The sequence below is a fragment of the Cygnus atratus genome, chromosome 5 (genome assembly GCF_013377495.2).
Source record: "Cygnus atratus isolate AKBS03 ecotype Queensland, Australia chromosome 5, CAtr_DNAZoo_HiC_assembly, whole genome shotgun sequence".
Lineage (NCBI taxonomy): Eukaryota > Metazoa > Chordata > Aves > Anseriformes > Anatidae > Cygnus > Cygnus atratus.
This window is the reverse complement of record NC_066366.1, coordinates 4,280,993-4,307,505: the sequence shown is the minus strand read 5'-3', so window position 1 is coordinate 4,307,505 and position 26,513 is coordinate 4,280,993. Positions and strand designations below refer to the sequence as shown.

General features: G+C 35.0%; 1 protein-coding gene across 1 annotated transcript in view; it reads left to right on the top strand.

Moving 5' to 3' along the window:
* The window catches only part of SOX6 (SRY-box transcription factor 6), a 245,401-nt gene that overhangs the window by 75,511 nt on the left and 143,377 nt on the right, over nt 1–26,513 (top strand). Inside the window, exon 5 of the mRNA XM_050711088.1 lies at nt 24,115–24,287. Within this exon, the coding sequence (XP_050567045.1) occupies nt 24,115–24,287 (173 nt within the window). The remainder of the gene's footprint in view (nt 1–24,114; nt 24,288–26,513) is intronic.

Below are 26,513 nucleotides of genomic sequence, written 5' to 3'. Positions count from 1 at the left end.
CTTGTTTGGGATGTCAAATACCTTGCTCCTTAATTTCCATTAGATTCTGAATCAATTTATTTAACTGGCTGATGTTTTTGGCTTTTCTGCAGAATTTCTGTTCATATTACTGAGAGCCTAACTTAAAGACTTGAAGCAACACAGTTCAAATAAATAAATGAGGTCATTAGGGAAAAAGTCTTGATTATAAGAAAGTGAGGTGTGGTCCTGTGAGGAACTGGTCTTTACACTGACTGTTACTGGGAGTTGTTTATTTTAGCGAGAAGGCGGCGTTCTCACGAAGGATATAACCTGAGCACATACTCTTCCTCTGTGTCTGCACAACTGCAGCCCTCCCCCTCCAGTGAAAGACTAGCATCTTGGTTGTGGGAAGGCAGTTCACTAAGAATCAGTGCCAGAAAAAAAAAAAAAAAAAAAGGATGAAAGCAGGAAAAAAAAAATGTACCACTGACACAAACTGTTTCTATTCATGTTTGGGAAGCACATAGATGAAAAGAAAAGATAATTGGCTGAGAGAAATAAATAAAAATGGTATTTTCTTGCTTTACCTTCTATATTTAGAACACAATAGTGTTAATCAAGATATAATTATAAGCTATATCTATTAATACAAACAATAGAAGCCAATACAAAAGTAACAAAGAGTGAATCATTTATTTTTTCTCTAAGTGGAATTGTTCCTGTTCACAATTACTCTTGCATAGTGTGCTTCACTTGTAAAACTGCTTTTTCTGAGTGTCTTTATCAGGATTTCAGTTATTGATAATGGTCCAGATTCTTCCTTGAATTCCAGCCAAACAAGCCATTGACTTCAGGGAGGTTGCATGAAACTCAGAGGAACATTTGGCAGAATGCTTTGTACCCAAATTCCAGTGGTTAAAAAAGTCTGCTCGTTCATTTGATATGTTTATAAATGAAACACATAGGTCAAATTTTCAAAGGTCTGTGAAGCAGTTGAGCTGAGTTAAATGACCTGCTCACCTGGAAAAAAAAAACAACACTCACAACTGCCCATGCAAATCACTTGGTTGCATGCCATTTGCCAGTGTATGTATGCAAATACATTTCTTTAAAGTATTTGTTAGGCTTATGTCCAGCTTTTGCAGTGTTGTTCTTTCAAATAACAATTAGCATCAGGAAATAATTTTCATTCTAATTTTTGTTATCATGAATTTAAATAACCAAAGTGGTTCAGGGCTCTTTTCTGAATTTTCAGATATTTGGGTGTGCGGAGTTCTGTGCAGAGTCCTCCCCCGCCCTCACTGCATGCATTTCTGTTGCTTAGATATCTAGTTTTATTTCAGCAGCCACAGCTAGGCAGAGTAGCATCATTTATCACTATACAGAGTCTGTTTTAAGTTTTCTGTTTCTGTTCCAAATATAAATCTCTGGAATAGCATAGTCTTGCATGCATCAGGCAGTTGTCCTACTGAAATAGCCTGCAATGGTCTTTCTCAGCATGCAGGGTCTTTGAAGATCAAATAAGAAAGGTCAGTCTTTAAGTAACTTAAGCAATGATGTTATCGTGAAAGGGTCAGAATTGGTCTAGCAGTCTTACAGAAGAGTGACTCGTGGGTCACCGACTACTGTGTTACAGGTTAGTTCTCTGGCTTCCATTGGTGGTGTTTACAACTGAAACTATCTATATTTATAGGCATTGTGACTCGAATGTCACATGCTGTCTTTGTACAGTATACTCTATTTTGGGAAGGATAGTGACTGATGTCCGTAGCTTTATCCAGTATATCCAATACAGAGGTCAGTTTGCATTATGTTTCCCTTGCTTATTCCTTCTCTGTTCACATTTGTTACTTTATTAAAAAGAGCCCCAAACTCCTATTTCATGTGACATGTATACATTTAATGGCTCAAAATATTTGGATAGGTGGGAGTCAGCGTGTCTGTTTCCTAAGGAAATGTTGCATTGGGTAAAACAAATGAATTTCACTCACTTGATAGTTTCATTGTAAGATCTACTGTAAACATTTTTGAAAATGATACTTGTTGCTGGGATTAGAGCACCAGAGAGATGGAAGGAGGTGTTTTCTAGGAGCATTTTGTGTGTGTGCACTAATGACTGAAAGAGAACAGTGTGGCACAACTGCTTGAATCTGGTAATTTAACACTATCCATTTCTGGGATAGTCTTGGAGAGAGTTCTACATGATTGAATCCTCAAGAAAGCTATGGTGTCTGCGATTTGACAGTGAATTAAATTTTTCTTAAAATATGCAAGATTTACAAAACATTTTAAATGCTATTTTTACTTCCATTTTATAAAATTTATATTCACAGATAAGCTTTTGGGTGTTTTTTTGGAGCACTGTATCAAACATGAAGACTGTTTTGTAGAAAATAAATCTTATGTTTTCCTGTAGCCCTGACCAACAGTGCAGTCTGGATTTGTAGTAATTATTTCTCAGTATAATTGCTGAAATTTCTTTTTCATGAATTCTAAGGGTATGTAACAATCTGCTTTATAAATATGTATAAATAAATATATATGTCTTATATCACAGAGGCACTCAGAGGTTTTTAATTATGTCACTTTGTATGGCTATAGACATTTCAAAGCTCTCCTTTGTGCTCTCTGTTATAAACATATTTTATTTCTTTTGAAGTCTGTGTGATATACATACTAGCAATTAAAAACCCAGCTCAGGCTTTGAGACACAAGGTCTTCTTAATTAAAACTCAAACAAAAGCTACAAGCAAAAGCCCCACTATATGATTAAGGTCTAAAGTGTTATGATACATTAGAATCATTGTTAACTGCTAGGATTTAAAAAATCAATACACAGGAAAAGGGATCAACTGGTTCCAATTAGTGAAACCAATGAAAGTATCCAACAAAACATAACAAAACAACACAGCCCAGAGCCCCTACACCCAAATCCTTAAGAAATTGGTCCTGATTAGAAATATACCACAGGCTATAAAGTTTTCTTGTAATGTATTTATTACCATGATCCAATGAAGTAATACGTTTAGCTCTAAGTTTTAGCTCTCTAAATCAAACATATATTTTTGTTTTGCCATTTCTCGGGTCACTGGTGTTTTGTGTAATGTGTTACAAAAGCTACATTTCCAGGCCTAACCTGACCTTGTAAATTAAGTGGTACCTTGGTATTTGAATGACTGAATATTTCACAAGCACTTTCAACAATTAGTGTGTGCATAATATTTAGTCTGATCTCTTTGAAGAAGGTAATCAATTAATATATATATATTATAGATTAATATACATATAATATACATATAATATATATATATATATATAGGTTAAACTTACCTAGCACCATTATATCTATTTCTTTGGATTAAGATACTGTTATAATTATTTAGGCCAGACATATGAACTAGCTTAAACTATATGGTCCTACATCGTTTTGACTTTTCTTGCTGTTAAATACTTCTTTCCAGATTCTAGATTTAAATAGACTTAGTTTAAGCTTTACACAGAGGGTACTTCTGTGGATATGAATGGGACTGCTCACTCTACATAGTGTTATTATTTAAATTATGTGCATGTATGTCTTGGCAGGATTGAAGCTGTACTTAGAAAAAAAAAAAAGCTAAACATTTTTATTGCTGTGGTCCTTTGGTCATGGAGTCATATTTCAGTGGCACCTATCACAATCAAGCCTGCTTCTAGTGTTAAAAATTATTGACTATTATGGTTTCTAGTTCTTAAAACTCCACAACTATAAATTACATTGTAATCAACCTTTCACATAAATCAAGTTACCCATAGTGTTGAATACATTTTATAAATAATATCAAGTAGCATACATGCAGTATATTTCCAAGCACATGATGAATTTATTACTGCAATCATATGTATAATATATATATATTTACCTTATTGGGGTATGTTTCTAAGACTAGCAATTCATGACAATGTATGAACTATATTGCACTATATTGAAATCAGTGGGACAGCTCACTTATATGCTGTGTTCTGCGGAACTATAGCTCAAATACTGTACTAAGAAATAGTATCAACTATTCATGAGAAAAATGGATAGGAAGGATAATGATGCTAATAATAAGAATCTGGAAACAGCAAAATATTTACTGGACACATTAAGAAGACTGCTTCCTATAATTGTATCCATTCTTCAGTTGTACAAAGGCTGACAAGAAAATTTATGGTGTTTATTTTCAAACACCATTTATTATTATTATTTTACAAAAAAAGGATTGAGTATAAACTAAAAATTACAAGAAGGTTTTCTTTACTTTTTCTTCAAAAAATTGCCATTTTCTTTTGTTTATTTTTTTAATGTGTGTTTTCTTTTCTATTTTTTATAATATCAGTAATTGTTTTCTTTAATGAATCTGGTGTCTGTCACTGTAGTTGAAAGGTCTCTGTTGAAGAACCATATCACACCACTTGTAACTGAAGACATCCTCTTCTGATACTGGATGTCAATAGCAAATTCCCTTTAGAATCAAGCCCCACCTTAGTTGCCAATGAAGATCCTTAGCTTTAGCAATATAAAACTCCAACTGGAGACAAATAAACTCCTTCATATAAAAAAAAAAAAAGTAAAAAAAAAAAAAGTAAAAAAAAAAGTGCATTTGTAGGAGTTTGCAAGGCTAAAAGCAGAGTGGAACCTCTGTTTCTTTTTTCATTGTTTTGGTGGTTTGGGGTTTTTGTTGCTGTAGGCCTAGCAAGCCAAATTTTAACAAATTAATGAATGTAAACGTTTATCTAGAAAGATACATATAGGTATAGTACTAAAAGGCCTGAAGTTTTCTGATCAGTTTGGATTCTGGTTTAAGCAGTTTTATCACTGTAGGTTTATCACTTCTTTGTTACAGGAGTTTCATATTAAGGAAATCTGTGATTTAAGTGGTAGATATAAAACAGCATAACGTTATACTGTTATGTTGTCTCTATAGCTACTGAGCAATCTGGGGAAAGGTGTAAGGAAAGGGCAAGCACAGAGTAATATTTCTTCAATATACTCTTCCAGTTTCCCATGATCTATGATTAATGGGTTCCCTGATTCAGAGGTGGTACATTTGGGTTTAATGGCCCTTGATAGAATTATCGTCTATGAATACGTCCAATCAGTTTTGAACCTTTTAATTGACAGCTGAAATGTCAGTGGGGATAAGTTCAGCAGTTAGCAATATGCTATATAAAGCAGTATCTCCATCTTTATATTTGGACCTTGTAGGTGTCCCCTAGATCTTGTATTATAATGCCCAGGGAACTGCTGTTATATGTTCATCTTCTCTGTCATATTGCATTCAGTTGTCTCTTCTCCAGGTTAGAAAGTGAAAAATACATTTATTTATCCCTTATGTGACAGCAGTTCTGCACTTTGATCACTCTCGCCACTCTTCTCTGCACCAAGTATCCCTATTCTGAGCAACATCAACCTTTGGCACTGAATAATGAGAACCTTCACCTCAGTTGGGTGTATTAAACTCATTTTCTGAACAGGGAGTCTGTCTTGAAGTAGAGTCTTGACATGTGGATGTTGTGTGATAATGAGAGTGTCCTGATGGAATCAAAGAGTATCGGATATTTTTTTCGTGACAGAGATAAAAATACCTTACTGGGAACTTCACAAACACTGTGGACCCAGAGGTGGCTCAGAAATGCCATCTGTAAAACTTATGGGAAATGGGTTAGTACTAAGTAAAAATAAAGTACGAACACAATTGGAAAACTCACATGCAACTGAGAATAGCAAGAACATGAAGTGCAACTCAACACAGCCACTGCCTCAAAAGCCTAAGCTCGGTGAGGAATAGAAGAAGAAATACAAAGAGGGTTGTCCTTGCCCTCTCTAAACAAGTTGACCCTTTGGAAGAGGTTAACAGTATTTTGTACAGGAGGTCTTGATTTGTCTAGCTGTGTAATCTTACTTCTGATCTGACCGATGACATATGATGGTTTTCTGCCAGAGGGCAGATCAAGCCAAACTGGGCTCATTTTCCTTGTTTTCACCTCATCCTGCCGACATTAAAGTGAGTCCAGCCTAGTCAACACCCTCTTGCTCTAATCAGGTCATTCATGATACCACCCCCCCACTTAAATATTGAGACCAATTCACTATCTCCTTTCTCTCTTTCCCCCCTCCATTATTTATTTTAAAGTAAATAATTCCTCTCGTTTCATGTTCGTACAACTTTTTTCAGTTGTGGCATGACTTGCTAAGAGAGTAATTTTCAAATAGACTAAAAAGATGAAACCTCTTCAATTAATATGAATATGGAAATTACAAAGCAAATTAAGATAACTGTATTGAAACAATTTCCATAGGAAATTTGTCTGTACAGAGGAATGAGAAATGGAAATCTATTAAGGAAATAATCTGCCCTGATTCCTATAAATTCATAAATATGAGTATCATAGATATTACACTCTGTGTTAATAAAATCAGTAGATTTATACTTGGACACCTTGATCAGAAATGGTTCTTTGTCATTATCTCTCATGCTGAAATCCTGTTATTATATAAATATTTTTTCTTACCCTTTTTTCTTTAAATTACTGGTAGTTTCACCCATATATTCCTTATATTTACCTTGGTATCAATATGAATTAAAGTTTAATATTAGTCACTTGGTCATAACTGTTCTTTAAGAGTTATACAAGATTAAGCTGAGACCTCTTCAAGAGCTGTTTAAAATCTGTTGCCCTGTAGATAGCAGTAATGAGAGGCTAACACACTCATGTCTGGAATGAATCCTCATGTCTATTAAGATTTGTTTGAATAGGTTTCCATCACAACAGGTGCACAATTATTTTATGAGTAAAATATTATCAGCCTTCCAAATTAGCCAGGGCAAAATGCAAGTTGTCTGATTAAATAATCAAACCCAATACTTAAAATGCACTTGATTTCCACAGGAATTTTAAGATGCTAAGTCCCAGTCTATCAGTGTAACTGTGATTGTTTGCAGCATGCAAGTAGCAGCTTGTAGAATATCCTGTTTGGTATGTTTTACATAATTCATCCTACATTATACAAGACAGAACTGCTAAAACCCCCCAACAAAACACAACATATAATAATAGGTTTTACTTTTAGTCAAACAATTTTAATCTACCAATGAAGGTATTATACTGTGGATTAAATCAGAAAAAAGTGGGCCTTTAATGGAAAATAGTTTGAAAGTGTTCTGCATTCAATTAGGAGGCACATCAGTTTAGAAATACAAAACCCTGTGTTGTTTTTCAAATAATTTGGTTTATGATTGGGGAGGGAAAAAAGGAAAATCCTCTGCATCTGAAGTGCAGCTTGCAGCATGGAGATCACATATGTCACCACTTATCGAATAGCTCAGTTAAATACAGCAACTCAGAGACCCAAGAAATGGGTAAAATCTGAAACAGTAGGCTCACCATGAATGGAAAACTTAGCAGTTCAGCTGTCAGACACAAATTATATACAGGTAACTTTGTTTTCCTATCTGAATCTGTTTGTCTATCAAGCAATGCTATGAATCAGGAGTTGGGATCTCAAATACAAAACCACAAACTCAGAGACAGCATCTGGAGGAGCTCCAAGCCACAAAAATTAGGGAAGAAGCACAGAGGGAACAAAAACTGTGAATGCGTGCATGGATTCTGCCTTCTATATACATTGAATTTAAATAATTGTGTTGATACATCAGTAATAATAATTGCTGATAAAAATTATAGTCCTTATTTTGGGCAGCAATATGTTTTCCTAAATGTGAAATTAAGTGCAATTTATATTAATTAGAGATAATATGAAAGTATGTAAGTGGTTGACATTTCCGACATTTTTGAACATATCACTATATGTGAAGATACATCTTTTGCATTTGTTTTGACTTGGAAATACTGTAGATTGATATATGGTCCCAATGTGTTCTGTTGAAATAACAACACAGTTCTAACCTCTAAGATCAGAAAATTATTTAAAGACAAGTTTCACCATACTTTGAAATTTAGTTATGAGATTTTGTCATCGACGTACCTATTTACAAGACAATTTTAGTTCTATCTGGAAGCTGGAATACAGTCTTATGACAAGTACTAAAACAAAATCCACTGTTCAAAAGCAGGTGTTGTACTGAAGCTGCAGAATTCAGAAGGCAATGTAGTGTATACAGACCTTTTACTTAGGCTTGCAAAACTTAAGATTTATTTTTTTTAAACGTGGGAAAGCTTACAGAGACTTCAAGTTTCGATTGGTAACATCAAAGCGATACAATCAGAGGCTTACTGAGGAAGGTAAAGAAAATGAAATGGGCATAACTGTTATGTGGCTTTTTTTGTTTTGTTTTGTTTTTTGTTTTTAAGATCCATTAAGAATCATAGAATTCCTTTTAACTTGTAACTGAAAGAAGTTTTGCTGTTCTCTTCTTTACTGTGGTGCCAGGATCCATTTGCCTACATATTCTCAAGATTCAGCAACAATAACGGGATGGCTGTGGATTTTCTTTTAGGGGCTCTGGTAAATTGAGAGTTACCACCTCGGGATGCATTTGTAAATTAATTAACCCTTCCTCTATTCTGTTGTTTTCTTCACCTCCCAAGGCTTTTTAAGGTGTTATTTTGTGTCTCTTAGCCACAGATGAGGGTGCCCACTTCTCCTGAAATTTAACGATTTTTCTAAAAAGAATCGAGTTACATTCTGCCACTTTTCAAGATAACAGTGATTGACAGAAGGCCTTTGGGTCTCTCTAGATACTCTTAGATAACATACCCCACCATCAGACAAATATGAAAACTGGTGCTAAGAGCTAGCTGTGCTTGGGTCATAATAATTCTTAGTTTGCTGACCTGGGAAAATTGTAGTCAGCCTCTCTACATAGCTATAGTTAGTTGACTTCACGGATAGGTGAGTCTCTTCTCTCACATTGCCTATATCTGTTTCCCTCAATGTTATTGTGCTAAAAGGAGGAAAAATCAGTTCTTTTCTGAATTACGGCTGCAACTTCTAAAAAGGGTATGGTGATAATCAGTGAATCACTGGAGGCAAAATATGGGTGCTAATTACATGTCATCTTAATCTGCTATAGGAAATTTTCGTTATGACAGCTATGTCTGTGTAAAATGTCTGAATGCTTTAAACACGTAGAAATCAATATAAAGTTCAAGTTTGGAAGTGATGGAAAACTGAAGATCTATATAACTAAAATGAATATTGTTTAACTTATTTTGATGAAATAGTCTTCCCAAAGGAGAAAATATATTCCTTGTAATAGGCCCACGCCAACTCTTGCAGCATGATCTGTAAAAAGAAGAATGCTCTTCACTGATCAAAGTCAGATCTTGTAGACCAGCTGGCATTGCCAGTGCCAGGGCTGGGAGCACTGCTGCTCTCTGAAATGGTAAAATTTATAGAGTCAGTTACTGTTATGGTCCTTAACAGCTCTGAGAGCTCTGTGTGTGTTATATATAATGTTATATATATATGTATATATATAATGAAGCTAACATGCCATTTTTCATTGAAGCTCTTAAAGAGTTACTTTTCTGTTATTTATGAACTGAGGATATATGACATTAGTTTGCTGTTCTTGACTGACAGACAGAAAATGGTTAAATGATATTGTGAGAATTAGAAGGTTAGCTGGTAAACGAGGTAATGATTTTGCCATGCATACTTTTACAGGCTTTTCCAGGAGAGCTTTTTTTGGTCAGCGTTAGCTATGTTATAGTAGGTGTTTAGAAGCTGAGCAGTTGATTGAGCAATTGAGAAAGTCACTCTTCTTAAAGTACATACAGAGAATTAATACCTAAAGCAATACTGAGTACTTGAGTTAGTAGAAAAATATATATATTTGGGAGATAAATTTTGAATAAGTGTGTGTGGGTGTTGCCTTATTAAATGCATTTCCTGTATTGTCTTTAAACATCAAATTCATCCTCTTCTGCAAACTGGTCTTCTCAGATGGACTTTTGTCTGTATATGTTGAGTCTATGGTATAAACTGAAAGCTTACTGCATGCTTAGCTTTACTAGAAGTTGATGAGACACAGCATTTAATGTGCACAAGAGCAGAAAAAAAACCCTCATTTTTGCTGTTAAATACCAAGCCAATAATGAAAGAGCTCCAGGAAAGAATTTTAAAATTTGAAAATGAATGCAATCCTTGATACCTTGAAGTTACCAAAGTACTAATGAGCTCTAGGAGGTGATATCTAAATACTTTTGGTCTTTCAGCAGTTTTTCAACAGTACTTCAATTTATGACTGTATTTATTTTGATACCCTGGAATTATGATGATAACATGATGTATTGATGGGTATATGTTAGAAGCGTATGTTAGGGGCATATGTTAGCTGCAGCTGTAAGGGTTCAGTTGAAACCCTTTTAATGCTAAAACTCAAAGTGAGTAACTAAAAATTTTGACTGAAGCATCAGCCCTAAGCCTCAGTATATACATCTTCACACAGATCCAGATTCTCTTATCCACTAGCTGATGTTGTAGATCACAAGAGCAAATGAAACTACTTTTATGTTAATAAAAGAAAGTTGGTTGATCCGTAGGTATGAATTGCCATACAAGGAAAACATTTTAATGAAAAATAGTCAAATACTGTGTCTGAAGGACTAAAAGTGCTACCCAAGAACTCAGAGAAAAAAGGACAAATATTTTATATAAAGAGGACAAAACAGCCAAACATCCATTTGACTCGAACAGTAGTCATGAATGGACGCACGAGAACAAGAAAAAAACTGAGGAAGCATATATAATACTTTTGCACTAACATTATCCCAGCCTCTGACTATTTTCAGTTCAAGGGATTACTCTACTAGGTCTCTCTTCCCTCTTCCAAATCCTTGTCCTGTCTCCCCTTGAGCTTAAAGAAACTCTTCAACCCACAGCATCTTTTGGGAAGATATTCCATGGCTCTAGTGTCCACTGGGTTAAAATACACTGAGAACATTTTCTGATGACGTTGTATGACTTAGACACATCTATCACCTGAGTAAGACATCACCTGAGTCAATGGGTATTAGATGCTTAACGTCTTTTTGAAAACACAGCCAGAGATCTATCCATGATAGTAAGACTTAAATCCATTTGAATACCTTTCCCAGAGAAAACTAAGGTCCAAGAAACACATATTTGTCCAAGAAACTTGGATGTATCCCTGAGATCTTTTCAGGTGCAGTCAGTTTTAAATCTTGATGTATATTTAAAATTCAGAGAGCACAAATGACCATAAAAGAAATTGCTTAAGTGAAAAATTATTTTGCAGTCATAATTAGCCTTCATCATAGTTGACAGTATCTCAGTACCAGAGGTACACTGATGTAACTGCTGAGAAACCTGTCACAAACATTGGTTCGAGTTGCAATAGGTATGTTGCTTGGGACATAGCTCTTTTTTTTTTTTTTTTAATGGGACGCTTAAAAGGAAGATGATTAACTTTCAGACCACTTGAGAGAAGTCTCCATAGAAATGTTTCCTTGATTCTGTTTTTAGTTTTAGTGCCTTGTTAAGAAGGAAAAATAATCATGGAATTGTGGTCACTGTAGAAATAAAGTAACAAAAATACAACTTGGACAGATTTTTATTTTTGTAAGGAGAGAGCAACAATTAGGGGATCCTGATTTCTTAAATATATCCCAGGACTATTTATAATACAATGCATTTGAATGCTGTTATAACGGAATTCAGAAACCTCCTGATGTGTTTCCTACATACAGCCAATGCTTCAAGTTTTTTCTGAATTATCTTTAGATTGTGCCTAAAGTTCAGGCCTTTGAATAGTAAATTACATTAAGGCTTTGGAATAGGCAGTATTTATGTTTTCTTTCTGAATTATCCTGCCAGAGTTGTAGAATACCTATATACATGCAATGAAATAACATGATACTGCTTTCTGGTTTGGGACTGTGAAGAGTTTCATTACCAGTGATTCCGTAGTGAAGGGTTGTGTTAAATGTTTTGGTTTGTGATCAGCTAGGTATTCAAATAAATTGAATTAAGAAAATTTCCAACTGTACTTTCAGTTGCTTCTAAGAAACATCTGGCTAAACATACTCATGCTTGTGGTTAGAGTATAATTATACCAGAACACTGTTAGAATATGGGTGGAACTTCAATCTGTAAATGTAGGCCACCTTTTTTTGTGCTCTGGTTAATGTGATTTAGGAGTTTTTTCTGCAGTTAGAAAACTGGATTGATAATTTGGTAGTGTATTTCATAGGACCACAACAGGCTTTTAATAGAAATCTAATTTGTTCCAGCATGGGTTCATATTTATTTATTTATTTATTTTTCTTGTTTATTTTTTACTTAAATCGTGAGGGAGCAACAAGCATTATTTACTTCTTTGTTTTTTGTTTCTCATACCTACACAGAGAGACTGTGGTTATTACAAAAGATAAGATAATTCATAATTGTAGCATTAATATGCTCTGCTAAATGGGTATATTTATAATATAAAATAATGGTAAATTTAAAATAATGGTAAATATTTAAAATAATATTCAGATTTACAAGCCTGAAGCTTCCAGTTTTGACCACCTAATACCATTATTAATGAGCATATCAATGGACCTGTTTCAAAGCCCACTGAAATCAGTGTAAATCCTTCAACTGACTTCTGTGGGCACATTCTAGATGTATAAAATGTTGTTGCTTTTCCATACATATCAAAGGCTTTTGACTAAATTGTCTCTTCTCAGATGAAGTAGGAAGTTTCTTCTTTACAGCTTCCATGATAGACAGGGTATGCTAATGTCCTTGTTTTGCAATAAACTTTGCTTCTTCATTACTTATCACCAGAGGCAATAAAAATCTTCAGAGGCAAATATAAGTTTTTCATTGATATACTTGTTTGTATTTGTAAGACATGAAAGATGAACATGTAATTAAGATCAAAATTAAAATTTATATTTAAAGTATATAAATCTTGCAGTACTAATACTCATATTTAGACATTTCTGAGTGGTGTAGCTAATAACTACTAACTAAAATCTCATGGAAGTAACTTATTTAAAAAGATGTAGAAAGTAACTGCAACATCATAAGTCAGAATACATTTCACAGGGGCACATCTTCTCTCTCATATATATTGTGCATTCTGGATACAGTAGAAAAAATGCATTATGTTACAGGTTATAACAACTCATAAACCCAAAATGGGTTATAATTTTGGGTATAGGTTGAGAGGCAAGATTACTAGAGTGTTTTGGAGCGGGCTCCTCATAAGTAAATCTATTTACCTTTTTATAAAAATGCTGCAGGGCATCTATGGAAAGGGTCTTGTCCGTTCTTGCACCCACGGAGAAACGGATTAATTCCTGTCCTTGTTGTCACGGACCTTCCTATGACACAGATGCCCAGGTTATATACAAGGCACCACATCACCCTTCTGAAAACTAGATCAGCACCACGAGAGCATACAGTGATGATTTTTTTTTAATTTATTTTTTTCACCTGATTTGCATGTGTCCAACTGCAGGAGTACAGAAAAGCTGAATGGACTTCATTTGTCACCTTTTCTTACCATCACCCCACAAACATATTCACAGATATTACAGTGCAGAATGCTCCTCACTATTTAAAGAGAATCATGTTATTTCTGAAAACACTGCGACAAAAAGCAGAAAAAATGCTATTAAGGATGTTTTTCAATAGCTTGCTGATTAAAATGGGAAACTTAAAAAAAACCATATGATTCTTTTTCATCTTCGTTATTAATCTGTAGCTGAGACAATGTGAAAAGACTGAAAAAACAAACAAAAACTTCTTTTACATCATGAACGTTTTCTATGAAAGACAAATAGCAGCTAAAGAAATCGCAAGTAACTAAGTCCTGTTATGCAGGAAAATTAATGTCATCTAATTCATTTGAGCTATGCTCATCAGATGAGATATTAAACTAACTTCCTCTAAACTCAGCTTCCTTCCAGTCATTTTTATGAGTGTACATATACAATTCTCTTTCCAGAATAATATTAGAACAGATATTCAGTGTATCTGTGTGACTGAAGATACAAGTTTTAATTGGAGAGTTCTTTCTTCCAAAAAAGTGCTTTTTTACACTTTCACTGCAACAGGAAGAAATAGTAGTTTAAAAAGAATGAAAAATTGTATAGATCACTTGGAATTGTATCATGTTTACATAACAAAAAAATAAGACTCATTTTGAAGAGTAGCATAGTACCCAGAAATCACTTGTTAAAGTTAAAATTGAATATGGAAACAAAATGATTTTTATCCAGCTGTGCTCTGTTATGAAAGAACAATCAATGAAATGGAGCAATTTCAAAATCACTCCTGAATTCTCCATTTACATTTTTTTCTTCAGCAGACTCCTAATCTTTGTGTGTTCGTTGATAAGATCCTACTTATTCCAGACTGTCATCAGTTGTGACTCTCAACATTGTAATTCCAAAGGAGACACTACCTATGATTATATATAAGCAAAACATAATATCTTCATTTTGTATATAAAATAGGAAGGTACAAAAAAGTATCTTTCTCACACCTTTTACAGAAGCATATAATATGAATAATAGAGGTGGCTTAGCATTCATATGTCAGACCACCCCTCCCTCCTCATCAAGGCACAGGTGCAAATATTCAACTAGAACTAAAATAGTTTTTCTTATTTTCTGTAAATGAAGGCTAGGGGTTTTTCCATTGATTTCAAATATCTAAAATGATACTTAACTAAATTAAGATATAGTGCTACTACTAATGCAGTAGAACTCTGTTCAGTAAATTTTATGAGTCAGAAGAAGAAGAAGAAGAAGAAGAAAAAAAAAAAAAAAGCATAATCCAGAAAGGATAATAATATTTGTTAAGGGCAAAATGCCATTGTGTTGGAATTCCTTGGAAGCTGACATAAAAAGCAGGGCAGTATTTCTCTGCTTAAGCACCTCCTAATTCTCAGTTTCACATTAAGCTATAAGCTGCTCACGGGGAGAGTCAAGAATTTCATAAGAAAGAGTATTTAGAAATTCTAATACTGTGTACAGTTTTGTATGTCATCCTCAAATGATACTGTCAGGACAAAGTATTCTCAAACCTAATGGTGCTATAGAAGATATGTATATTTAGAGTCTTCCTTACTAACATTTCTACATACAGTGATTTGTGTAGAAACTGAAAAATAATAACATTTTTCCATAATGTTCAGTGATATTTGGCATTTTTAATTTAACATATATGCTATTCATCTTCTAATAACTACAAAAGTCAGCCAAAGCTGATGGAAGGATTAGTGTGATTTGAGTCAAGTTCACAGATAAAATAAAAGGTAAAGTGAAGCTTGACTTGCTGTGTATGGTTTATATGGACACATTGTATTTACAGGAATGTGTTGATCAGTTTTCATATTGCTGAGAATGAAGGGTATTTCTACTGAAATTTCTGGAGCTACAAATGTTTTTTAAATAATGTGAAAAGAGAATTAGTCCCACTGAGTTGTTAGTTCCATTGTAATGAACAGGCACTGTGAACATCATTGTTTTTGAAGGACTTGATTTTCTAATATTCAGTATTTGTGGTCCAGTCTTCAGAAGAAGAAACATAGAATATCTCCATTTCCCTATGATACTTCCCCTGTTTTCTTTTGTGAGGACTTAAAGCACTAGAGGACTATTGAATTGGGCTAGTTGTACAGCCCTTGCAATGAGAAATGTTACAGGATTTAACTTTCAGACCTTTTCTATAACTCTCATATGAACTTGAGAAAGACATAACATTCTTTTTGTGCTTAATCTGTTCTCCGAAAGTAAAAGGTGAGCCAATCTTGTGCTATTTTGACTTAAGATATTAACTTCCACAAAAACAAACAAACAAACAACCAATGGTAAACATGTTTGCACAGAGAAGATTCTTGTCTGAAAAGTTTACTCCTACTGTGTATGATGTCTTTCTGCCATCCTTATTAACACAGTTTCTGGCATAGAATCACAGAATGGTTTGGATTGGAAGGGACCTTAAAGCCCACCCAGTTCCAACCCCCTGCTGTGGGCAAGGACACCTCCCACTTAGAGCAGTTTGCTCAAAGCCCCATCCAGCCTGGCCTTGAGCACTTCCAGGGATGGGGCATCCAGAGCTTCTCTGGCCAACCTGTTCCAGTGCCTCACCACCCTCATAGTAAAGAATGTTTTCCTTATATCTAATTTAAACCTACCCTCTTCTAGTTTAAAACTGTTACCCCTTGTCCTTTCGCTGCACTCTGTGATGAAGTGTGGTTTTTCTATAGAAGAGGAAATGTTATACGATTGCATGACTGGGTTAGGTTTTCTGTTTATCAATTCTTTTCACTTCCAATATACCTCCTTTACCTTTTGAATATATATTCACTTAATATCCTATTTCCTTCTGTTATATGGCCCACAAATACAGTTTGGAATCCTTACTGTTCCTATCCTCAGAGTAACCCTGCTTCCCAATCTAAGGAAGTGCTGTCAACCGTAGTTAAATGGGAAAAACCTGAAAGTGAAGGTCAGGAATTTTTTTCAACTCTCAAGTCCTGAGTGAGTACCTTAAATGGATAGATTAGCTTTCTTCCTCCCTTGTTTGTAAAGGTTTTTTCTTTATAAAGCATTGGAATTGAGAGTTAGAGTCAATAATAATAATAATAATAATACAAGTTTTGCTCTCTGTATAACACCAACATGTTCATTTTATTTTGGAGTGCTATGCCCTGGGCTACAGTCCTCTCAGTTAACAAAATAAAACTATTCATTTTTCTTTTCTCTTTACATCATCTTTTAGTGTTTGTATCACTGTACAGATTACTCACAGCCTGTGGCCTCTGCTGTATCATTATATTCTATTTCAGCAAGAACAGGTTGGCTGTGAGTTTTTAGTTGGAATGTCTAATATGTATTTCCCTGTTTATATCCACTATTATCACATTTTTCCCCACATAGGGTCTTAACAGATATTACTGAGTATATATGAAGCATTTCTAAAACCACTCAAACACTAAAACATTCATAACTGAATCTCTACTTGCTGTTGAAAAACCCTAGGAATAATTGATTTGAAAAATTGTCTTCCACATGCACATGCATGAATTAACACTTAATATGTACTTTCTGGTATTCTTTAGAATATAAGATGACAAGTGGAATTTGAGAATCACCCTAAGAAACTGGCAAAAGTCTTTTTTTTTTCTTTTTCTTTTTTTTTTTTTTTTTGAGCAGTTTTAAAATAGAATTGTGTATATGGGTTAGTACCAAAATCTCTAAGCATAGTTAAAGTCCCCCAATGCTTATTTCAGATACAGGTCTTCTTTTTATGTGTGTGAAAGAAAGAGTGAGAAGTCCAATTGATTTGTTGAAATTCTGCTTTTTTCTTGGGAGTCGTCTTGGAGGAGGGTGGAGGCTGAAGTTCTGGCTAACATCACGTTCTTTCATGCATTCCTGAAGAGGATTACATTTTAGGACTCAACTGTGGATTTAGCACATCCCTAAAAATGGGGCAAGGCATCATTGTGCTGCTCTGTGAACTGACCAGAAACTGTTCAATCCAGTCCTATACCTAGCAGAGATTATTTTGACAGTTTTGGACCTGTTTGGTAATAACTTATAAATAGTTTATACTATTACTGCAGCATTTTCTCTTGAATGTACTGGTTTACTTTGGTTAGAGCTGTTGTGAAAAACAGTCAAGTAAAAGAATCTGCAAGTATGAGGTATTCCTCAGGGAACACCTGAGAATTGCTACAAAATGATGTCAGAACAAAAAGCCCAGTGAACACACAATATCAATCAATAAATAAATGAAGGAGGGGTGGGGAAGCATAAAATAAGCACTTGAAGTTCAGTGGATTTGAAACTAGGATGAATCCTGCAGATCATCAGTTAAGCATATTCATCCTCGTCATAAATGTGAGATGCTTTGTCATAACTCAAGCCATTTTTTGTTTCTCTGAATCTGACAAACAGATTTTGCTCTGTAGCCCATTTTCAGTACTTCATAACATTAATTCCCGTTATTGTTTGTCGACATAGGGTATTAATTTTTCCTTGCTGAAAGCTTAAAAAACAGAATCATTTTGCAATGAAAAAGCGGGGGGGGACCTCGTACCTCCCCAAGAGAACCTATCCGGTGTGGTTTGCATGCTGGACATGTTTGCTGTGCTGCCTTCTGCGCTGGGATGCTACAAAGCACAATGGGAAGCATTTATAGAACTTTTTATTGACTAAGGACTGGACAGTAGCATATGGGAACATCAACAATTGCTAACTGATCATGAAATAAAGAAATTCCAGTATTCTAGTGTTATAAAAAGAAGGGAAAAAAAAAAAGTCATTCAGAACTTAGTCATAATGGTTCAGCTGTTGTAACCAAAGACTGATAAGATAATAAAGGTCTTTGTGGCTGTTTTCTACTGAAATGCTTTATCTTTATGATGCACTTGGGGCCCTTTAGAGTGGAAAGCTTTTTAAACTGCTGTTGGAGTTAGAACTCAAATTAGATGCTATTGCAATGGCAAGGGGGCTCCTTAGTCAGGCAGCCCTCACAAAGTGACTTTTATCTCCGAAGCCCTTCCATTAGATTGTTACTTTCTTCTGTTTTCCCTGTTTATTTTTGTTGACTTTCACTGCCCTATTTTGTGGCATTTAAAAGGTGACCCAATCAAAAAAGGGTAAATGCTAAATGCTGGATAGAGCCTGTGAAGTAGAGACATCACAGCCTATCTGATGTGTGCTGCAGACTGCCGTGTTAGACAGAATGGTTTAACCAGGTTATCTCTGGGCAGCTAAGATCAAATACACTTTCTTTTAAGTCTAGCATTGTGTTTTTGCTTTCTTCTCAAACAATGTCCATTAAAAAAAAAAAAAAAAAAACAGGAATTGATTTATAAAGGCTTTTTTTTTTTTTTTTTAAGCTGAAATTGCTTAACTGGATTCAAAATCATTTTTGATTGTTGGTTGAATTACTTTGGTTGACGATACTTTGGAACTGTAGTTATGTGATTTAAAGCACTCTGTTTCTGGCAAAGTCTGCGCTTCTTTCTTCTATTACTTTCTTTTGATTTCATAAAAGTCACGCTGTATTCATTCTAAAAACATAACAAGAATAATAATTTGTGATTTATTAATTTGTTTTTCCTGTAGGTATGTGGGACCAAAGCTAGTTTAGATGCAACACATAAACAAGGATGATATTTTTAATGTTTTACACTCATCACAGAATTCAAGAGAACCGATAATACTTTGCAGCTGCATGGAGATCCTGTGTAAAGATCCCAAAGCCCTTCAGAAACATCAGCTAACCAGGCATAAAAACCTCTGACTGGTAGTGTTTTACTTTGGGTACATGTTGGGAAACTAAGGCAAGCACATTCAGGAACCCACAGTAATTTAGTGTCACAGATAATAATCCAACTTCAGCAAGCTTTGGATCAGACCTATAAATTTTTGGCTTATTTATGACTCCATTATTTTGTCTTTTATTCACTTGATAGAATATGTGGTTTTATCTTGTTTTCTTTTGCTGAGTGTCAAAGAGATTAGTTTAAATTATACTATGTAAGTCTAGAAGTGTATTTTTGTTATTCCTGCTTATTTTTTCCCTTATCATCAGTTATTACTCTGCTTCTATCTTGTGACAACTTGCCGCAAGGACAGTTCCAAATTTAACACTGAAAAGCCTCCTGTGTTTGTTGACATGCAGACTCATTGGTATATCTGAATATAGTCTGAATATACAGTAAGAGGTAATAGGAATGTTGCAAGGTGGTAAACCAGGGACAAATGTAGGAACTATAGTTATATTCTGTGTCTATAGTTACAGGACAGTAGATTTTAAATCTTTGAAACACTTAAATCTAGGCAGAGAAAATGCAAGGTGATACTTCTGATTTTTATTACATGCATTTTATTATAAGATGCATGATGATCTTCCTATTCCTTTCTGTACCAGAAATAATGTGGTATTATGATCAATTCTAAAAGGTAGATCTTTGTCACAGACAGAGTTCTTTCTAAATGTAATTTTAGACCACAAGTTGAACTCTTCTTTCTTTTTCAGTAGATTTATAGCTACTTTTTTATTTTCTTAGTCCTGGTTAGATTGACCTATGACCAGAATTTCTCAAAAGTTCTCTTTGATGCCTTAGTTCTGTTCAATCTGACCATTTCATCTCAATTTGTGCTCCAATCTGGAGGGGAAAAAAAAAGGTAAAACAATAAGCACATAATGAAAAATTAAAATATTACTCCAATAAAATTATTTTTTGAACTTTGATAATAAGCAAAAAGTCAAGTATATATATCTAAAATACTATCACAAATAAAAATATTTTAATGAACTTTCATGTGAATAATTGTAATATTTTCATTAAAAAAAAAAAGTCCTTAAACACTATTGACTTCCCCTCAACACTTCAAATTTTAAATACTGCTGGTAAAGGGAGTCAATGGATCAAATTCAGTATATCTGAAGTCACTGAAATAAAGGCCCCTAAGAAAAATGTGTCAATTTTAAAGGTCTTTCCTAACTGAGGACCATTTTGTGATAGAGCCAAAGGTTAATAAAATCAGTAGTGAATGTAGCAATTTTACAGATAAGCTATTCACAACAAGTGTAGTTACTTGAATAAAAAGCTAATTCAGTTCTAAAATGCCACATGCAGTAGCAGTGAATAGCTGCTTTTAGGTGCTTTCTGGAGGAGGATAAAATACAGAATCACAGCACTCTTCTTTTCCAGCATCCCTGGCTGCCTGTAAATTGCTGTGAATGGGACTGTAGGCTGACAGGCTCTATTAAGACAAACTGCCTTTCTCATTGGAGAGATAAAATAAATCAGGTGTTTAGTCAAATTAAAATACTTCAGATGGAGCAGGCCCTGGGGAGCACTGATCCACCTGACAAATCTGAGAGAAACTCAAGACAGATGTGTTTTGGGGATAAGGAAGACCCCATGGAAAAAAAAATGCACTGCTGTCTTTGGAGTAGGAGAATAGGATTAGAGCAGAGAAAGAGAGCTGTGATATATAATAGTTTATGGACGCTGGCATGTTTACTGTATATTTTTTTTACTAAGCTTTTTGTTGTATCTGTTTTTATGGCAAATACATTTTACAGAGAGCTATATTTTTATTTTATTTATAGATATTTTTTAGTCAGCACAAGAAGTTTATTTACTGGTAATGAGTTTAGGAATCTCATTGCTTGCTGCAGTAAGTGGATGCAAAACAGATGATGATGGCACACAGCTACTGATGACCTCTCTTGGCCCAGCCAGATCAGCTCAATCTGGTCTGCATTCTGAGCAAGTTGGTTTTTATTGGTATTTAAACTGTAAAATAATGGTTGGGATTTTCCACTCTAAAATTAAATTATACCTCCCCCTACACTCTTTGTACAACAACTTTCTGCATCTTACGCTGTTTCTTGTCTTGAGCAGTGTTCAGTTAGGTGTCTTGCAGCTTCGTGGAGGTCTCATTATTTTCCAGGAGCACAGTGTACATTTTGTGGTCATCAGTTCTATCCTGTTGTTGGATTACATAGCACAGTACAAATTAAAGAGTAGAGTATTTTAAATGGGGTCATTCATTTTAGATGTGTTTCTCTGAGGGAAAAAAAAAAAAGAAAGAAAAACAATTACTTTGACTTCCTGACTAAGAACAGTTATTTCTCCCCACTATTGTATAAAATTAAAAACAAAAAAAGAAAAGAAAAATAAATGACCTTATAAATTTGCTGCAACTGTATCAAACAGTTTTAACTAATCATAACAAAACAATAAAATTTCATTGCTTTAGCAGGCACTCTGTGGTAGCTTTTTACTCATATTATTAAGCAAGTACAGAGTATACTGAATAATATGGAAGCAGAGCAGGAGACTAATATCTGCTTTGGGTGTGTAAAATATTTTATGACTGTAAGAGATCAGGGGTCTGCATTACAATGCCAAAGCTGCTTGACAGATGTGGAAGTCTTGAGCTGTGGTTTCCCAGGTGGCAGTGAATGGCAATAAGTATCATTTGAGGCAGCAGGTTGCTTCCTATTGGCTTTCTAAAATAGGTGGAGTGATTGATCTCTTCCCGTCATGATGGGCAAATGGTTTTTCTTTGGCAGAAGTCTTTTATCTGTAAAAATAAATTTGAGTATACAATAACATATTCCAAAGCAGCTAAATAACCTTTGATCCATGGTGCAAAATACCCAAGACTGAATCATGTTGGAGTTTAAGCGGGTTAATGTAAGTCTATACAGAAGTCGCAGGTAATTGAACTGATGTCAACAGCATGGAGCTCAGTGTAAGCTAATGGATCCTGGCAAGGCAGTACAGTACTTTCAGCACAAACATTTTCCTGGCCACATACCTGCCTAAGCTTACTTTAAAATCCTTTTTTATTTTAATTTTCTTTTGAAACAGCCTTTTGCAGAGGACTCTTTCATTGTTTCAGCTGTGCATCTCACACTAAGGTTTTGCAGTAAGTTTGATTAGTAGTGTTCTTCAGATTTAACTTCATGCCTCCATCATATTTCTAGGGACTAAGAAAAGTGCTAGCCACCTCTAAAACTTCTACTGCAGCACGAGAAGTTATTTGTGTTTCTTTGTCAGAGGCCTGTGCCGCATGCATACTGAGACACGATCTGGCATTACAGAGTACTGAAACATCAGTTTCTTTTAAAACTAGGATAGTTAATAGTGCATAAAAGATTGAATATTTTCAGTACTTTCTGTTGTAAAATGAAGTTCGTAACTGTACAGAGAAACAGGTATGTTTTGTATCTGGGAGTTTGCTTTGTTTAGAGTTAATGACTTAATTCATGCAGTTGATAGAAAGCAAATGTAGACAGAGATTTTCTTGTATGACACTTGTGCAAGTGAAAGTCTAAGAGTAATAAAGGTGCTGTCATAGTGCGATGTAAGTGGTAGAGCATCTTGGGTTTGTGACCTGGCAAGAGTCTGTTTTGTTTTTCCTCTCCTTATGAAACCTGTCAACCTCTTTCTTCTCTTCCCTAGAAGATACCCATCTTACTCCTGGGAAGAAGGTGGAGTCATAATTTTGGTGACAGTTTCTCCATTCCCTCCCAGGTCCTGTTCCTCACACATTTTCTTCCTCTTTAGAAAGCCCAGTGACTTCTTTATCACAATCCCCTGTTGTGAATGGAGGAAAGGAAGGATGCTAATGCCCTCTCTCTAATGCCATTTCTCATATCATTGTGGCAGATAACAGACTTGACTACTTGATTTGGTTAGCTTCTTCTCTAACTCTCGGTTCTTCTGTACAACATGCAGTTTGTTTATTTATCCCATTTCCAACTGTAAACCTCTTTCAGATGCTCCTCCCACCTCACCATAGTTATACTGCCTCTTCTAGTGCTGCAGGCTGAGAAGCTCACCCAGGGAAATGCATTGTATGGCTCAGATATGGGCGCTGACATTGCTGTTTGTGACAAAGTTATGTGGTCATACATAAGATGGGATGGTTTTGAACTGATCTGCAGAAGGACCCTGTACTCTTAGGAGACCCATGCAATTTAGCCATAAACAGACCATTAAGCATCATTAGTGCAAAGAATAAATGTACCGTAGTTTCATATTAATTAAGTGCTCTCTATAGAGTAAACTTTGAAAGTAAAATGAAAATTTTTAAGCTGTTTTCTCAGGTTAGCCATTTCTCTTAGGAACAAGTCGAGTTCATTTTTAATACATATTCCATAACCAAAGCTTACATTTACCCAAATGACCAACCAGATATATGGGCATTTTAGAGACACGATCAATAAACTATTAAACTGCTTCTTCCACAGAACAGCATCTTTTACATTTTTTTAGCATTTTTTGCATACTTAGAAAAAATACATATATATAAAGTGAAGGAAAATGATGTCTAATAAACTGTGAATGTATTTATCACACTGGGCAGATTTAGATGGAAAAGATATGATGTACACAGTGCATCATTAATTACTCCTGTCAGAAAAAAAATAATAAAAAAAATACTCTATATTTTCTGCTTCAATTTTTGTTATAACCTCCACTGCTTAGAGCACAGCAAAGCTGTGCTAGATTCTTTGGGGATTCATTAGTAAAATATGTATTCAAGCTGCCACTTGAAATGTTGGTGATTCAGTTCAGCCTTTTTTTTTTTTTTTTTTTGGGAATATTGCTTGGTAACTATTGTCTATCTCATATTTACAGTACATCTTTCCTGCACATTTAGGTACACCAGAAAGCCTGGCAGAAAAAGAGCGACAGCTCTCCACCATGATCACCCAGCTGATCAGCTTACGGGAGCAGCTCCTGGCTGCCCATGATGAACAGAAAAAGCTGGCAGCCTCACAAATTGAAAAACAACGGCAGCAAATGGACCTTGCTCGCCAACAGCAAGAACAGGTGAGGCTTCAGGAAAGAAACCTGTGTACATGTTTCATGCAGAATGCTCATCATAAACATTGCTCTACTCAGTGTTTCCCTTCATCTTTTTTTTTTCTTTTTTCTTTTTTTAATCGTTAAAAGAGCTTAAATATCTTCAGAAATTGGTACTTTTCAATACAGAGAAAAACGTTGCAGGATCCTGAGAGAAAACTGGGTGTGGAAATTCAAATAATTTCTTTCCTAGAATGAACTGCATTTCATAGATTTTGGAGTTCTTGCTTTTTGCACTGAGATTTGATTTGGGAGTTACCAATAATCATAGAATGGCTCAGGTTGGAAGGGACCTTAATGATCATCTAGTTTCAACCCCCCAGTAAGCCAGACTGTAAGCATAATTAAAATCTTTCACTTTTTGACAAGAAAATAATTGGACAGAAAAATATAACCTCAAACTTTCAAATATATTTTACAAGTTAGGTTTGATTCGTTTGTTTGTATTTTTTGTTGTTGTTGTTTTGGTTTGTTTAAGATACAGTTGTCCACAGATATGTCCTTTTCTCATTGTACAAAAATGTAACAACAGTGATCCCATACACTAGTCCCCTAGGCATTAGATCAGACAGATCCAAATTAATGTGTGTTTTTTAGGAATCTGACATTATTACTAGAATTATCTTTTCAGTTAAATGTATTTTATATGATATATACAGCAATATATGCTCTGTTGATTTTAATGAGTTGTGACGTCTGGTATTTTATGTGCTTGAGTATTTGCCCACATGTAGGAATATGGACTCATCCCCTAATGGAAAATAACATAAAGGAACACTGTAAAAAATCAGAAGTTAGAATGTCATTTAGCCATCCAGAGATGACACAGTAATTAACTATTGACACTTGTGAATAAGCTAGCACAAATTAATCTTGACACATTTGCAGACGAGTGATATCTTACAGTGAACACTTTGTAATTATATTTCAAAATGAAAATTAAATGACACTTAAAACTAGGTTGTCATGCTCAATGAAGCGAACATGTAGCTCAACCGATAGGCAAATAAAATTCAGAATTTGAGCCACATGGTGCTTGTGTACCCTACTTTATTGTGTCAAGTCTATACATCAAGACTATGCTATGGTAATTGCATTGTGGGGTATTGGATGCATTTTCTATCACAGTACTGTTCTATCTTAGAGAACACCATAGACATTAGATGCTTTGTGATATATTTCTGGGTTTCTTCAGGAAATGCCTATTTGAATGGTATTATATTGTACATACAGCTACAAAAAGCTGTTTGCAAGCACTTGCAACTGCAACAGATCAGTGCCTTTGTGCAAGTAAGCAAAAATCTTGCTGTTGCCTTTGCTATAGGTTACTACGTGATGTAGCAGCCAGGTCACCAGCAGCTCCAAACAAGTCTCAACATAGAGTACTGTGGATCTTTGAAAAGCAATGCACCAGCCAGAAAGAATGACTTGTGGGATTCAGTGTCTGATTTCAATACGAATTTACAGAAATTCCTTTCTGAGGCTTAAAATCATCACAGTCTTTCTAGTACTTTCACTGAGATTTTAGCAACATGGACAATGTGTGGACTGAAAGCCAGCAGAACTTATTTCAGTGGCAAGCTCTACAGTCCTAAAATGGAATAGCATAATCAGGGTGTTACTAATGAAAAACACTAACTCAAGCATCCATATAGGTTTGTTAAACATGCATAAATACATGTAGCTCGGTTACCATTGGAGTTGCTTTTCAAAGCATAGACACCACTGCTGACCACTGTTCTGACAACAGATGACCTCAGGTCCCCTGGGGTCACAGGCACCTCTGTTTGAGCTACCTTTTTCACTAGCACACTGGGGCCTGGTTCTTCAGTCTTCATTCACCATATTTTTATTGAATTTACTGGGAGATTTGTCCAAAAATATTTAACCACCAGGCTCATAAAGGGAGTTTGATCCTTGTTGAAGGCATCAATGTGTTGGGCTGTGGTAGTTGCTTAATTCGTTTCCGATGCATCACCTGGCTTTGATCCCACCCCAGAATCACAGACCTCAGTTTGTCTTTTTGAGGTCATATGTAAAATTTAGAACATGTATAGATTTTATGTTGGTTCCCCCATACAAAAATTAAATTTTAACTGTAGCAGTGGAAAAAATGACAGAGCTATTTCCAAGTGAGAAAGTGAGATGAAGGAAATGGCAGACTTGATCTCTGTGTGCACAGTTACAAGCTGC